General features: G+C 45.9%; 1 protein-coding gene across 1 annotated transcript in view; it reads right to left on the bottom strand.

Annotated features, from left to right (window-relative positions):
* The window catches only part of LOC133957188 (leucine-rich repeat-containing G-protein coupled receptor 6), a 35,384-nt gene extending 18,697 nt beyond the window's left edge, over positions 1 to 16,687 (bottom strand). Inside the window, exons 1-2 of the mRNA XM_062392652.1 lie at positions 16,273 to 16,687; positions 2,183 to 2,254 (exon numbers count right to left, since the gene is read on the bottom strand). Of these exons, the coding sequence (XP_062248636.1) occupies positions 2,183 to 2,254; positions 16,273 to 16,517 (317 nt within the window). The 5' untranslated portion in view covers positions 16,518 to 16,687. The remainder of the gene's footprint in view (positions 1 to 2,182; positions 2,255 to 16,272) is intronic.

The raw sequence follows: 16,687 nt of genomic DNA, 5'->3' as shown, positions 1-16,687 counted from the left end.
TGTGAATAAATTTAATTACCTCATTTGAGGTTCAAAAGGATTATTGTGTTTGCACGTTGATACAAAAGAGGTGAGAACAGAGTGAAGATATGAGAGACATATGACAGAATTTAAGGGCGCTTCAGAAACGTTATCATATATGTTACTAGTAAAACTTTATTTCCTCTCCTTCCCATTTTGTAAGACCAGATAAAAGCAGAACTTCTTGCCATAAGCATTTGTTTTGTAAGAAAGCAGAGATTACCCCAAAAAGTGGAGAAAAAAAAGGGAAAAAACGTTCAAAGGCAGCGACTGCAGCCTGGAATAGCCTGCAGTAAAATGGAGATGGGGGGATATAGAAATGAATTTGAAAGGAGGGAGATAGAGTGAGGGAGGGAGGGAAGGCAAGGAGACAGATCCCAACATCAAACAATTTATCACTCAACCAGTCACAACATGCTCAGGCCTTTGCCTCTCTTTGCTACCAACAAGTGCTGCAGACCCACATCAAACGCTCCATCTCAAACCAACTGGGTTTGTGTTTAGAGACGGTGAATGTCAAGAAATGTGCTCCTCCCTGTTCTTGGAACATCATCATCGCCATCCCACCATGTCTCCAGAAATGGTCAGTAGGGCTATAAAAACTGGCTGTGGGGCAGGAACATCCTCTTTGGAGGAGGTACAAAGCAACAGAGCATATCCATAAAATATCAGAACATGAGAGAGATGCAGAGGAAGCGAGATTGACAGGGTTGTAAAATCCTGAGTTTTTGTGTCCGGACAAACACTGCAGGTGAAGCTGCACCACAGACGGCCAAACCCCTTCTCCCCCAATGAATTCAAATGTAAAGCTTGACGTTTGACATCGATCTGCACAGTGGATCCGATAAATACGGCACCAGATATATATTTAATATTTACCATTTCAGATCAGCAATTAATTTACTTATAATTATCAATAATTCTCTCACTTCAATGAGTCACAAAACTTCATTCAGCTGTGCTCTACTCTGCAGATCCAGGTTTTGACTGGGATTCAGAGTCAGCTGAATGGTGATCCAGCAAACCTTTTTACATTCATCCTCAGCTCATGCCTCACCGGCTGCAGCTGCAAGAATTAGCAAAGAAAACAGTGGACTGTTCAAACACCCAGTGCAGACTCTCTCTCACACACGTACACAAGCACTGCAGGGCTCAGACGTAAAAGAACCAGGTGAAGGCTGCCACACACACAATCTGTAAGCCCCCGTGAATTTCCACACACTTGCACACACATTCCCACCCTTAGGGTAAATCTGTGGGCAGCCTTTGTCAAACCAAGACTTAGCTGAATTCTGCTGAGCGGTTGGATCAGATGTCGGTGAGGTTGACCAAAATACGTGTACGAAAACCTTTTGGTGATTTTTCTACCTCGGGTGTTCTTTCATCAGCGCTAAGAGCATGAAAGTTAAACCAACACCTCGTGCTCGGTCGAGTGCTGACCGAACTGCGTTCTGTAGAACAGAGAACATGTCAAGAAATTTGGCACATGTGGCATGAGTCAAATTCTATGTCTTGTTTGCTTATTTTGAGATCAGATATTCCCGAAATTCATGTCATATTTTAACAGTCTTCTGGCATCGTATTGATTATTTTGTTGAATAAAAAATAAAAGAATTGTGACTCTTATAGCTTTTAGTGTCTTGGCACCTGAATCAAAACCTTTCCAATGTTCACACGTAGAGCCTACTTAAGGCTATAAGCAAGGAAAACACATATCTTTGCTTCTTTCACTTTCTCCAACCTGTCCTGAAGTTCTCCTATAGTTTTGTGTTTATCTTGGCAAGCGCTTGTGTCTACGTGTCTATTGCTCCCGCGGAGCTGTCCAGCAGAAACAAAGTCAAGGAGGGCAAGAAATCAGCCGCTTGGATGCTCTGCACAGATCCTGCTCTCTCAAAACTTTCAGGAGCGTATATATTTACTCTCTTGGTGAATATCAGGTTCACTTTGCCTCCCTCTCGTATGCAGACATCCCAAGATATACTATCACATTGCTGCAGGCAGCTTCCTGGTAGGAGAGATCAGAGGCAGGCCAAGCGTCATCAATTCCCATCACTGACGTCTGCACATGTCAGAGGCTAGGGGAAGGACCTTTTCTTGTCATCGGTGAGTTGTGGCCATGCTGGTTTATTAATCAAACTCAAGCTGATCATTTTGTACTCACAGTTCTGATAGCAGGTGCAGTCGGTGAAAGGCTCTGGGCTGGATCTCGCTGATGTTATTCATGCTCAGATCCCTGGGGAGAGAAATCAGTGTCAACGTATCATTCAGTGTGCAACTTATCAATGTTCCTTGAAGGTGCTCGGAACATGTAAAATTGCAGATGTTTAAATGCTTTTCACGTTGCGATCAATCATCGAGAGTGGGAGTAGTACACAGAGAGAGGTTAGAGGTTTAGGTAGAGAGGTTGGAGTACGAAAAGGGAGGAGAAGGAGATGTAGAGGAGAATTTTCCCCAATGAATCATTGTTGGGCAGCTGTAATTTCCTCCTCATCCCAGCGACTCTTTCTCTTTTCCAGATGTCTCATTCTACCTACTCTTAGATCTGACCCCTCAGTCTCCCTCCATATCTCTCTTCCTCTCCGTCTCTCTCTCTCCTCTGTTTTTTTCTCCCCCTGGTTCCTCAGGAGACCACCTCCTTTCCCCTTTGTTCAGGGCTGAAACGTAGACACACTCCATTTCTCTCCATCTCTCTGACACACACTCTTGACGTGAGAGGGTGTCTTGGGGGGCGAGTGTTGACGCAGCTGTGTCGCGGTCAAAGAGGGTGAGGTGCAGGATGCTCCCATACGTACATGCACGCATGCACACACATGCACGCGTTCAACGCACGCACAACCTACAAGGACATCTTATGTGTCAGCCTCTGGTAGAAAACATATATAACCTTATGGCCCCAGTCATGTAAGGTCATCGCTTTGATAAACACAATGAAAGCAAGGAGGTGTTACGTCACCCCTTCTTTGCTTTCACGGCCCTTGGGGTCTCGCATGAGTCTTCAGGAGTGAGGCTTGTATGTGCGTGAGTGTCTGCATGTGTGTGTGCCTGTATGACAATAACCATTGCTCATAAAGCCAGACCACCGGGCTAGCAAGTGTAAACTGTGCTCTCAGAAGCCCTTCGTAGTTGGGAGTTTTGACACACTGGCTGTTTGTTTGTCAAGGCAGCCAAGCTGACGGGGGGCTGGATGGATCTATCTTCAGGCGGGATCTATATTCAGCTTCAGGGGAGGATGTGGAAAAAAGCCACAGCAACACTCCATTCAGAAATGTGCGTAATTGAGTTTAACTGGTGCGGCAACACTGTGTTACCTTGTCAGAGGTAATGTTTGACATCAGGCTCTGGGATGTGGTGAGAGGAGGTGTGTTCTCCACATGTGATGAGCTTGCAATCTTTACAGTGCCCTTTTTCCCATGAGGTTTTCAGATAATTTTGCAGTCTTTTTACAGCCTCTGCTGACTTTGAATATTTTCCTTATGAAAGCATAATAATGGCAGGTTTGTTTCCTTGCATTGGGACTTTCCTGTTTCGGATGCCCCCCTCCTGGGAGGTCTGACTGCGGAGGAAGTGGTTCAAGGTGTAACTCAAGGACACATATATGTAGAGGGCGGATGCGTTCAATCAGTGCTGAAGCAAAACTATTTAACAGAACAAGGGAAGCGAATTCATCTTCAAGTTCCATTACTCCAATCACCATTACCTCCCATCCCTGTACCTCTGCTGGGGCACCACAGGGACAAGGCTGACATAATACACACTCTCGCCAACTGTGGAAAATAGTTATGATGAGCTTGTGCAATGAATAAGCTGTAAAACTGTATCAACAGGCAAATAAAAGAGGAGAAGAGGGGGATTACAAGTCAAAGTCAACTATGCCAGTGGTACATGGTATTAATCTAAGGTAAAACATTTGTCCTAAAGTGCATCTAATTAACTTATATAATCAGTGTCATTTAATTCCATGTATTTTTCTTAAAAAGTAAAAAATTATAAAGATTTATAGCAAATTAAAAAATACTATAGAATGAATTACTGTTCATTTGTGATGAACCAAAACACCATTGCTGATGTGGGATGCTATCCTGGGACCTCATGTCAAGCTCTCCACTAAAGCACTGTGGTGATGTCATGTAAATTATACGCTTCATGTCTGTCCCAATTTTGGCCCAGTGCGCTCAGGCTCCGGGCCGAGATTTGGGAATAAATACAAGTGTAATGCACTACTGCTTGATTAAAGTCAGAGGTAAATATAAGTGATAATAAAGTTGCCATGGAAATGACATCTCAAGCAGTAACAGCAAACAAATTGACATAATCAGGACTGGGTGACATCACGTATGGCTCAGGAAACACACAACCACCTCCTGGGTCCTTGTGAACAATACACATGCAAACCTTAATCCTGTGCATTTTAGGACTCTGCTACTGAGGGAAATATTTATTGGAACATGCAAGAGTTGATCATAAAACGATGGTTACGCACGCACACACACCCACACATGCAGGCAGGCACACACACGCAGCCACACAGGAACACATACACATACACACACACACACAAACCCAAATCTTCTTGGGATGCGCCCATGGATGGAGACAACTCTCCATTATCTGGTCCTGATTAAAGAAGCCATAAACAAACGTTGTGTGAAGTCCATAACAGCGGCCTCACTCAGACAGAATAAACACGCAGCAATGGAGAGAGAAAATGTTTAAAAATAAAGACACACAGTGGTGAGTCATGGGGAAAGGTTGAATGCAGCTCCGCTCGGCTGTGCTCTCCAACCAGCTCATTGGGAACCCGGGGAGAGAGAGAGACGTATCTGCTGCGCAGGCCAAGGCCTCCGCTGACAACTTGACGTATCGTTGGAAGGCTCTGCACTATGGCTTGTTTTTAAAATCAAATAACAGCTGTGGCTTTTTTAAACCATGATAATTATGATTGATGACTACCACATGTGCATTGTGTCGGCTGGCGCTGTGACGTGCAGATATTCTCAACGCAAATAAACGGCCACAAAAGAAATGGGAAAGGGAGCGTTTAAAGAATTTGCAGGCTGCCCGGCGCATGGGAGTTTCACAATTACAATCAGGGTTTTTCTGCCTCCCCGTTTTATGGGCATGAGTGTGTGTCCAATGAGCGAGAGTGTGTGTGTGTGGGTCAGTATCTGTGTCCGTGTGTGCAATATTTCTATCCATTTTATAGGTGGCTGCGGTGAGTGTGGTAAGATGTCTGTCGCTCATTTTCACACCCCTATTGTTTTCCAGTGAGCCTGCAGATGTGGTGGGCACAGTCCCTGGTTGCGCTTTCACCACATCACACACCGACTCTGCCGGGTGCATGGAAACAGATTGCTCTGTGGTTCTGTGTGTGTGTGTCTGTGTGCGTGCACGTCGGTGTGTGTGAGGGACAGAAGCGAAGGTCGTGTGGTTTTGTCTCTTTATTTTTTCATGTGAGTATTCGGAGGGGAACTGAGCTGCCCTATCTTGGCCTTCGCGGTGTCAAGAAAGGAGCCTGATATCGCAGAACAACACATCTCTCAACCGACAGAGGCAAACAGGGCGTCTCCTCCCCTCAGATCTCCATCTCCTGTTGAATGACGAACTAAAGACTCCCGAGCAGCAATAGGAGCAGGAGATGCAGACACGGAGACCCATGTTCATCCCTCAACAAACACACTCACAAATGTGCCCCTCGACTGATCTTTTTATCCCCCTTTGCTCTGAACCTGCACAATGACTGTCAAATCCCCCAGTGATCTCTCTGGTTCCCTGGAGAGGAATTAGACTTTCATGTGCCCGCATGTGATTTGTGCATTTGAGCACAGTAGCTTGGGTTCAATTGATGCCAGTATTTATGCAAACTCAGAAAAAAAAGAAAGAAATGGACATTTACTTTCCATTGCTGTTGCAGATTCACAACGTGGTCTGACAGATCTTCGTCCTTCCCCTCCAAACTGTGTGCATGCTTGTGTGCCTTTGAGTGTAAGAGAAGAGGGCTTGGCATGGGAAGAAAGGTAAAACACTGGATATTAGACCGCTTTATGCTGTGATGAATAGAGTAAGTATGGCAAGGAGCCTGTCTTCAAGGGGGAACGGAAGCATGAAGAAGCAGAGGTACAAGTCCATTCATCAGCCTAGGCCCTTTTCTCTCCCTCTCTCTTTTTTGCCACTCTATCGCCGACACTCACGCTTTCTCCCCATCTGTGTTTCAAATTTCAACTGGAGCGTGGAGTTACACAGTCCGGTAGTTACAATAATGTGATTCATCATATTTCCTCTCCGCCGTCAACAGAACTACTGAAGTATGTTATCGCTCCTGTGATCAAAGCCTGTGTGTGTGTGTGTGTGTGTGTGTGTGTGTGGGTGTGGGTGTGTGGGTGTGTGGGTGTGTGTGGGTGTGAATGTGCCCTCAGCTCCATTGTAGCCGATTTCAAACTGGAAGCGTTTCTGACAAGAGCTGGTGATTTAGCGCAGCAAAACAACTGGCCACATCATATGAAAAACACCCCTGTTTATGTTCACAGACACACACACACCCACGCTGCATCCACCGGGACCCATACACACTCCAGGCCCCCGTGTGGCTTTTGTGAGGTGGAGGATATGGACCACCCCGGTGAGTGAATACACCCTCAGACTGATGTGATCATCAGTCAGGTGTGTTTCCAGCATCGGCGCAGTAATGTGTCAGCGAGACAAAGCTGAGGCCGGAGCAGCAGGAGGAGAGATGGTTTGATACATTTCACTTTGGAGAATTCTGTTGTCTAGAAGGTAAAAGAATGGTAAAAAGTTCCATTGTTGCCTTTGAGAGGGATGTTTTTCATAACTGTCTCTCTTACATATACAGTACACACACACACACACACACAAAATTACTGCACAAGAGCCATGTACCCTGAGGCCTTCCTTTTCACTTCCTCCTCTGCTCTCTCTCTTTCTTCTGCTCCCTCCCACCAATGCCTTTCTCCCTCGCTCAGGTGCAGACTCTTACCAAACAAACAGAAATAATGGCAGTAAGCTCTGAGCCTTTGAAGGCAGCTTATGTGTGAGGAACATTAGAGTAATAGATCTTTAGTGGAAATCAACAACTTGAGTCTTGCCCAGAGGGCAGGAGTTCTGCATTAGCAGCGGCTGAGCCACACCTTGGCTGTCTTATACAGTAACTATGACAGTAATGTCTTCAGTTGGATCCAGATAGATCCTCTCCGCTTAGCTCTTTGAAACAGTTAAGGCCGCGATGAAAGGGGATCTTTTATGCCATACAATGCAACTGGTAGTCAATGCTCGGGCGCCGCCTTAAAGAGGGCCTAAACGGTTGTGTGTGTTTGCGTGTGTGTGAGCGACAGAGGCAGAAAAAGCGTGTGTGTACTTTGAGTGAGGGTGAAGACTAAGTGTGTTTGCTTTTTTTTAAATCTGAATAGACTGACTTCAGTTTCTCTCGCAGTCACACATGAGCGTGCACACACACACTCACACACACACACACACACACAGACACGGACTCACACACACACACACACACAAAGAGTCAGGAAGGAGGGTACAATGCTGTCCTGCCCTCCTTCCTCTAAAGATGTGGGGCTTTTTTTTTCTCCCTCTCTCTCAGACTTCCTGGGAGGGGTACACTGCCCTTTGTGTCCGAAGGCACTCTCTCTTTATCTTTGCCTCTCTTATTCTCCCTTTTTTTCTCATTCACGGGGCACAAAGAGCGAGGGAGAGGGTGAGGAGAAGTCTTTCACCTGGACAAGGAGGGCCACGGAGAGAGGACCAGGCCACAAAGGAGCAGGGCCACAGAGAGGGAGGGAGGGAGGGAGGAAGAGAAAAGACGAGATAACAAGGCAGAAAAAGGGAGATGCGTCTGTGTTTTTGTGTTCCCATGTTTTGTGCCCTTTCCTGCTCGTTGTGGTTTTGCCGAGAATGACAGGCGGATGTCTGGGTAGAGAGAGCGGCTGTTTAGTCTGAGGCCATGTCATGGGAAACATATTCATGCCCCCTGGGACTTATTCATACGCTGGTATACTGCACACACACATACACACATACATGGACCCACTCTGTGTCCGTTCCTTGTCCTCCCACACACACAAACCCTGTCTTGAGACCAGGGGGGTGTGTGTGTGTGGGGGGGTGAAAGGTCAAGCACTTAAGTAATGGAACAGGAAGTGTTGGAACAGTCGGCGCTACACAACATACAACTAACTCCAACATGTGGACAGGACTGACAGGCAGCTGTTGTGGGTAGCACATAGCTTTGGAAGGCAGAGAGGCATTCCTAGCCCTGCCCATTGTCACTCATCTGTTGTTCGGCATGTACGTTTTATCTGACTTTCATATGGGCTCGTCACATGACCCATTGCCTCTTCCTACATCAGAGTAAAAAAAAAACTGTCTCAAGAACACAGGACCAACACATGCCACTTATGTGCAGAACAGGGTTACAAATTTCACCTCTTTTCCCAAAATCCTAAAAAGGTATCTCTTACAGAGGTGATTTTTTTTTCCTGCACACTGATTCAAGGCAGATTCTCAGCAGTGGATACAACAGTAAATGAAACCCGATGAGTATTAGTGTCAGGCTCTATTATGACTTCATTTGGTTGAATGGCAGAAACAGGAGGACACTGGATCTAGTTAGAAGACCGCTCAAATCCGCTCCTGGCTCTCCCTCCTTCACTGCTGGACTCACAGATCTATGATCAGCTCATCTGCTCCATATATTTAACAGCATCCGCAGATAACATCTAGAACTGAACTCAGATCAGCACCCGATGAAATCGTACCCCATACCAATGAGGACATGTGGCTGCTGTTGGTTTTAAGAGATTTAGCTTGGCCCCTTGCCATGCATGTAAAAAGTCCAGATTTCCTCTTTTGCTCCTTCTCAGACATGTTATAGAGACGTGAGTGAGTCTGGTTTCAGTTGCAGAAGTGCAGCAGGGGCCGTGCTGCCTCAAGCCTCCCTTTAAAACAGATGGGAAATACACCTGTGTCCAGTCGTAGCAACAAGTAATAATATTGCCTTATATCCTCACCGTGACCTGACTGCTGTTTCTGCATTCAGGTCAGTTAACCTAAAACTCCACAATGAAGACCTCTGAAAAAAGATTTGTATCACTCCTTCTTCTTTCCCTCCTCGTTCACCTCTTCACCTTCTGTTTTCCGCATCCCGTCTTCCACCCTCTGGACATTCCTGAGCAGTTATACCCACGGCTGGCGATGCGCTGTGTGTGTGTCTCCTGAGGTGTTTGCCATTTAAGTGTGTCTGTAATAGCTTATTTGTTCTCCTCAGCTAACTCTTACTGTATCAGCACTGCTCTATATGCTCTGATACAAACACAGGGAGATTGGACAGGCCATTACCCATCATTGTGTTAGCGTGTATGTGTGTTTGTGTGTGTAGATAAACGGATATGTGCTCATATATCCATGCTTGAATGTGACCTCAACCTTTTCGTGTGTGTGTGTGTGTGTGTGTGTGTGTCTGTGTGTGTCTGTGTGTGTGTGTGTTGCTGGAAACAGCATTAAGTATCATTAGCTCTTACTAGTCATCACCTGCCCTCTGCCAACCCCACATGAGCCACTTTAGTCGGCAGGCCTGGCCAGCGATCACAGAGATAGGCAGAGACAGACTCATGTTGAGGTAGAGAGGGAACTTAGAGAGCTATGTCTTACACATACTGCTATCAACGCTCATGTGTATTCATTCTCATGTATTACTCTAGCACATGCCTTGTCATAAATCTGACAAGTAAAATCTGTTTTGTTAATTTGAATAAAAAAATTATAAATTAAATAAAAAATAAGGAAGTTAGTCATTTTACTATGACAAAAGATAGTGGTTTAACTTTTAGCCCTTTTCAAACTGGTTGTTGTTGACCTGCTTGAGGGAGAGAAGAGATGAGGCTGACAAGGTAACATTTTTTATATATGGGGACATAAAATTATAAGTTTTGTTTAAATCAGTCTGATACTACTAAGACAGATCATCCAACCCATGCGCTATCCCACCATATACAGATACAAAGGACAGCTTGAATGGGTCATGGGTGCACATTCGTATAGATGCACACATATGCATGTATGTGCACCGGGACAGTTGGGGACATTTGTCGTGGGCCGGCCCAGGATAGGACAATGCCTTCTCTGTAGTGGAAATAAGAGGGCTAGTGCAAATCATGCACATACACACACACACACGCACACACACACTCACATTCCCATGGATTTCCAGGGTTGGAAAGGGGCTGAGTAGGAATCTGGGCCATGCAGGCGTTCTGAATCCTCTCAGTCAGAGGCAGCCCTTCACCCTTCAAACACACGTCACAGGGAGCACATTCCACAGCCCCTGTGTCGTCATGCTGCGCTCGCACGAAACCTACAGATTCACACATTCAGTCAACGAGCACGGCTCTGACCCCAACAACTACCAACCACCGTTCTGTGGAGTCCACGTCGGTTTGGGACATGCAGGCTCATGTGCACACACACACACACACACACACACACTCACACAGTCCAAAGACATACTCCACTTCACTTCCCTGATCCCTGTCTCCTCCACCCCAGTTCTCTCCGAGATCTCGTGTCGTGATTGCTTTCTACGTTTTTCTAAAGGACAGGATATGGAGCGGTGGAGCACACTAAGGCCTCTGCCGGCCGCTCCTAAGGGAATTTTCATTGTTTCCATTGTTGTCGCCTACCTGCCTACCTGCCGTCTGTCCCTGAGCGACATTTAAAAGCCTCCCAGGTTGCCCTCGGGAAACCACAAACCACTGCACCATCCGAACCGCTAACTGCCTAGCCCTTCTCCCCAACACCCTTCTGGCATAAATATCACTTCTGTTGCAGACGGAAGTGGCTTTTTTCTTCTGTTGTTCACTGCGGAGCCTCCAGGGAGTTTGGGAGAGACACATTTCAACCTTGCTGGGAGGAAGAAGGCAACAAAGGAGTGAATGAAGGCCTGGAAAAAAAAATGATTGACGGAAATGTGAAAAGAAAACATTTGTGCATCTTTAGCCAACTGTGATCGCATGTGTCCAACTTCTGTATATTCTGAGGTCCGGCTCTCTTCTGCAACTCTGATCACAGCTGACAGTTCATCGGCTTTGATCCAACTCACCTCCTCACGCACACACCCTGAAAACGTTTACACCTTTTGGCTTGGGTACACGTCCTTCTCTTTTCCAGCCCGCTGCCCTGAGCTATATGAACTCATTTAGAATTTCTGAGAACTCCATTGCACATCAGTGATCCTACATTTACACTTAGTGCTGTATGAGCAGCTTCAACACCTGCTCTGAAGAAACACACACGCACACACACTCAAGCACTTAATGTATGGATTCTTCTTCTTACTAAAGAGGGCCAGAGGAAACAGGTGAGGAAAGCAGAATGGGTTGGGGGAGACGGATAAACAGAGCGAGGAAGAAAGGGAGGTGTAGTTGAGGTGGGGGGCTAGCATAGACGCCTGGAGCCAGGACACTGATGCTGGAGCTGATAGCGGCTGTATAGAGGACCCTCCACTGCCAACACACACACACACACACACACACACACACACACACAGAAAGACACACACAGCTCTCTTTTCTCTCTGCAATTTTCTTATTTTTGTTCATTCATTCCCCTCGACTCTTCCTCCCCCCTTCATCCCTCACAACGTCTCCCTCTTTTCATGTGTGTGTGTCTCACTCTCTCAGACATGTTGTTTACAGTGTGACCCCCGGTTGCTCATGATAGGAATCGTTCCATCAACATAATGGCTAAATGACACGCACACGACTGTTACAGTCACGGCCACCACAAAGAGGCAGGATGTTGTCTCCTGCATGTGTACGTAAAGTATGCGCATGTGTTTTTAAATGCTTGTGTGTGAGTGCGCGCGCTCTCCTGCTTAAACTTGACCTTCGTCTTCAAAATCTTCCTATTCATATTTTTCGGTCACGATTTTGCATCCTTCACCCTTCTCCTTGCGAGTTTCTATCACTTTTTCTTCATCTTCCCTCCTTCAATTTTTCATGCTTCATGCTGACTAAAAAACCCTCAGCAGGCTGGGTGGTCTTTACACACACACACACATATGAATGCGTTTGCACACTCCATGGTTTTCCTCTGTCTAGTAATGCGTTCGGCGTGGTTTCCTGGCCTTGGTTAAAACACCGTTAGACATTCGCCGCACTCACCACTACCACAAAGCATCACCTAATCGGTGCTCAACTCCAGCCTCAGACTCACAAGCGAAATGCACACACACTCCATCCCTCCCACACACCTGTGTGCACACAGTGAACGCTGCTGTGAGAGACGTGAGATGTGTAAACATAAGCACCTGACAACCTTCCAAAACTGACTTTTTATGTACAGCAGCAAGATCCTGAACTTATTACTTACACTCAACACAATTACATTCTTTCCTAAATAGGTGTAAGTCTATTAGGGGTCAGCTGACTAACTCTCTTGCACCTTGGCCAACAGTTGTGATAGACAGCCTACTGATTGTGTCACCGCGGAACCATCTCTTATGTTACTTTGCTTGCAGCTACACATAAAACAGCACCAATCCCCGACGCACATAGTGTTCTCCAACTCATCAACACATCAACACACATGCACGCACATCACCAGAACAGACACACACCCTCGGGCAGTGTTTTTTCTCTCTAATCTGATATCAAAGAGAAGTGCTTTCAAAGCGTTTCATATGACAGCTCATTTTATGCGTTGCCCACGGAAACGATTATTGCCATAAATCTCGACCTACTTTGTTGTGAGTTGCTGGAAGCATCTTTGCCTTCGAAGAGCTGAATTCCTTAGCGTAGTAAATCTGCATTCACCTCACTATTTTGTTATAATTGTTTGTATTCCCCTGATGATAATTTAATTATGTTTCCACCTTTATGGATTGGAGTCCTCCAAGAAAATGGAGAGAAGCATTCATAGCCTGGCTTGCCCCCTTCGGTTTCTACAGCACATACAGTTGTGCTCACTTTGAAGAGCTCTCCAGTGACACGGGTGAATGATGTCATATACTTTCACAGCGTTATGTGGATGTGGTTTGTAATGTGGACTGTTCCCAAGCAAATCTCTGTGACCTCGGCAGCCTACAGTATGTGCCGGAAGGCTAATCCTGCCTCCATTGCACAGTGGGGCGTGCTGGAGGGTTTGACAGATCCTGGAGGGGACTGGACTGGCTCTCCGCTGTTGTAACCTTTTATACTCCAGGATGAAATGAGAAACTTTGGCCTGCTGTGCAATGTTCTGGGTTGTGTGTGTGTGTGTGTGTGTGTGTGTGTGTGTGTGTGTGTGTGTGTGTGTGTGTGTGTGTGTGTGTGTGTGTGTGTGTGTGTGTGTGTGTGTGTGTGTGTGTGTGTGTGTGTGTGTGTGTGTGTGTGTGTGTGTGTGTGCATGTGGGCAGGGTTAGGGATGTTGTTTTGTTTGCGTTTGATGATTTTTATCAGCAAGGCAAACGAGTAACCTGCGACTCTTGTGTGCGGTATCTTAATTTGTTGCGGCATCTCTCCTGCTGCCCAACATTCCCTCCTTCTCTCGTCTGCAGTAATATGTGTTTGCATGTGTGTGGGCATGTGCGGTTGGTCGCTGAGTTTATTTATCTTATTCTAAATCAGCCCTCAAACTCACTAATTGGTCCAGTTCCACTGTTAGGTAACGACGGGAAATGAACAATTACTCGTGTGTGTGTGTGTGTGAGGAAGAGAGAGAGAAAGAGAGAGAGAGCGTGTGTGTGTGTTTGTGTGTTTGTGCGCGCATGTGCCTCTGTGGGTGTGTGCGTGGCTATAGTGGTTCCTTTAAGAGCAGAGTACATTTGGAGAGGGAGTTTCAGGTCATCAATGTTTTTATATTAGAGGAGGACTAAGAGGCTCAACACTCTTCCTCTTTGACTCACTTCCAGTGTGTGTGTGTGTGTGTGTGTGTGTGCATGTGTGTGTGTGTGCGCGTTTGTGTGTGTGTGTGTATGTGCTGGCCTAGTTGTGTGGCATGCCCCTTCATGGGCCCAGCAGCCTGACGTTCTCAGAGGTGAGTGAATCCTGGATGAAGTTAGCAACACCAAACACTCTACATGTGTTTTAACGTTCTGAGGGACACAGTGATATCTGGAGTCCCAGGCTCGAATGACAGCTGCACAGTTGGGCATCCGTCAAGTGGAGTTGTCTTTCCTTTATGTCCCTCTTTAAAAGTCGTTAGCAACATAAACTGTTGATCTCTCCTCACTCCCTCCGACTTGTATCCCTCCACGGTAATACTTGCAGAGCCCCTAGTGAGCAACTGCTCTATCACACCCTATTTCCTGGATTTGACTTCTATCACTTCAATCTGTCTCTAATCTGTCCTCAGAGCCTTACGCAGTGAAGCAATTTGAGAGATCTGGCTGTAAGCCACAGCAGGGTGGTGTTTTGGAAGTGGGCTTGATTTCCCCAACTTATTATGGTAAAGTAAAAAAACTTTTGATGAATAATATTAATAATCATGTTTTAATGGTACTTACAGTATGTTTAGAAATCTGCCAGCTGCCCCAATTGAGCTTTCAAGCATAACTAATCACTGATCATATTTAAACATTTTGCTGGCACCTTTTTGCAAATTAAGTCCCACAAGTAAACCATTTTGTCAATTTATCAATCAAAATAAAGAATTAAGAGTTTCCTAGGTAAAATGTCAACAATTCTCACCTTTTTAATTATGGGGTTCTAGTATAACAAAACATTAAGTTACATGTATGTAGACTAAAACAGATCATCAAAGGTGAAATAAGCGATTCTAATTCAATATTAATTCTCTATATTCTGATCAAGATCTGGTGATCCTACACAACCTAGGCTCTGTAAAAGGAAGATATGGCAGCCGACTTGAAAACCACAGAGATTTCTCCCATTAGTCTTAAACTGCTTTCAGACATTCTATGAACTCTGCAGTTCCTCCATATTTTCTCTGGAGGACGTGCATGTGTGAACACAAATGTCCAAGTGAGACACTCCGCAGTTTCTACCGACTTTATCTGCCTGGCTTCCTAGTGTAATGTCTGTAGAAATCCTTGAGAATTCAATATGTGAACACATCAGGGGATGCAAGCTGGATTCACAGCGAGCGGGTGGGGGGGTTAATGAAGGGGAAAAAAGTGGTCCCATATGCGTAGAAGACCCCGACGACAGTGTCGGGATCCTGTAATCACATGATCTACGCAGCGAAGTTAATTCGTCACTTTCTGCCTCTGTCTTCTGCACCCGGCTGCTCCACCTCTCGCCTGAATAATGCACGTGAAAGGCAAACTGCGGTCAACGTCAGCAGCCAATTCTCCGGATTTCACCCAGAGGTCATGTCATAAAACGGCTTTAATGGATAGCCTGACTATGGTGAAGAGATCTCAGTGAGTAGAGAGGTATGAAGACATATGCAGAAGTTGCTCTGGTGCTGCTTTATAGGAGGGTTACCGTTTGTTAATGCGATAGCCACCTCACCAGCTGGTAAGCTAATTAATGGGTTAACTAGCAAGGAGGTACAGGTGCCAAATTTGTGTGCCAGGTAATGTTATGTCATATATAATTTACTGAAAAAGTAAATTCAGTCTATCATATATTTATATATACAAGTTTGTTTACTGTATATTCAGGATATTGAAAATTATCTAGAAGAAGACATACACACGAGCACAAGCACTCATGCATACATGTACACAAAGGCACACACATGCTCACGTACACACACACACTCTCACGCTGGGTCTCCAGTTGGCGCTCGGAAACCTGACACTGAAAGAAGTGGTCAAGTCATTTTGCTATAGTGGTCCGCACACAAACATTCTCACACACACACACACACATGTTCCCACTTGGCCCCTGTCCGTTTTTATCTATGTGCGGGTTGTGGCACCTGGTAACACATCCATCGGACTGTTGCCCACTGCTCTATTTTTAAATCCCAGATGCGATGTATAGTGATTTTATTCTTACTTGGCAATGTGTTTTCATTTCCAAATTAATGTTTAAGTTGGGACTAACAATTGGCAGTCAAGTTGTTATTTTTTTCATATCGGATGAGTTGGTACCACGATGCATGATATGAGGTTTAGGGAGCAAGGGGAAGGGTTCAGGATGACACACAAAGTGGAAACACAAGGCAAGAATGGCAAAAGGTCAAGGAAAGGCAGGACACAGTCAGAGGCCTGCATGTGGAAAGGTGACGATGAAACAGGACAAGATCAAGCACCCTTACTCAACAGGAGCATGTTTTACTCACAGGTAAGTGGTGAGGGCGCTGAGGTTGGCCGGCACAGATGATAGTCCCAACTCCGAGCAGTCCGCCATGACGAATATCCCATCTTCCTCACACTGACATGGAGACGGGCAAAGTGATGCCGGCGGCCCCTGTCTGTCCTGGACCCGTCCGTACCCCCACACTTCGGGAGAGGAACCCCAAACTCCTCCAGCCGCGCAGAGAAGCAGAAGCACAGGCAACATGTCTGACTGTCCACCTGTCTGCATCTACACCGGCAGGGTCTCCTGTCTTGTTGCACTCTCTCTTGTCCTCTCTAATGTCCTAAGAGATGTGATAAGGTGAGGAGGTTCCACTGACTCTTCTCTGTCCTAAATCTGCTCGCTCCCTTTGGAAGCCCCTCACAGATCTTTTTCCTCCTGTGCAGGTTGTCCTCACT

Source organism: Platichthys flesus, chromosome 7, assembly GCF_949316205.1.
Source record: "Platichthys flesus chromosome 7, fPlaFle2.1, whole genome shotgun sequence".
Taxonomy (NCBI): Eukaryota; Metazoa; Chordata; class Actinopteri; order Pleuronectiformes; family Pleuronectidae; genus Platichthys; species Platichthys flesus.
The sequence above is the reverse complement of the archived record's forward strand: the minus strand, read 5'-3'. Positions and strand labels throughout refer to the sequence as shown.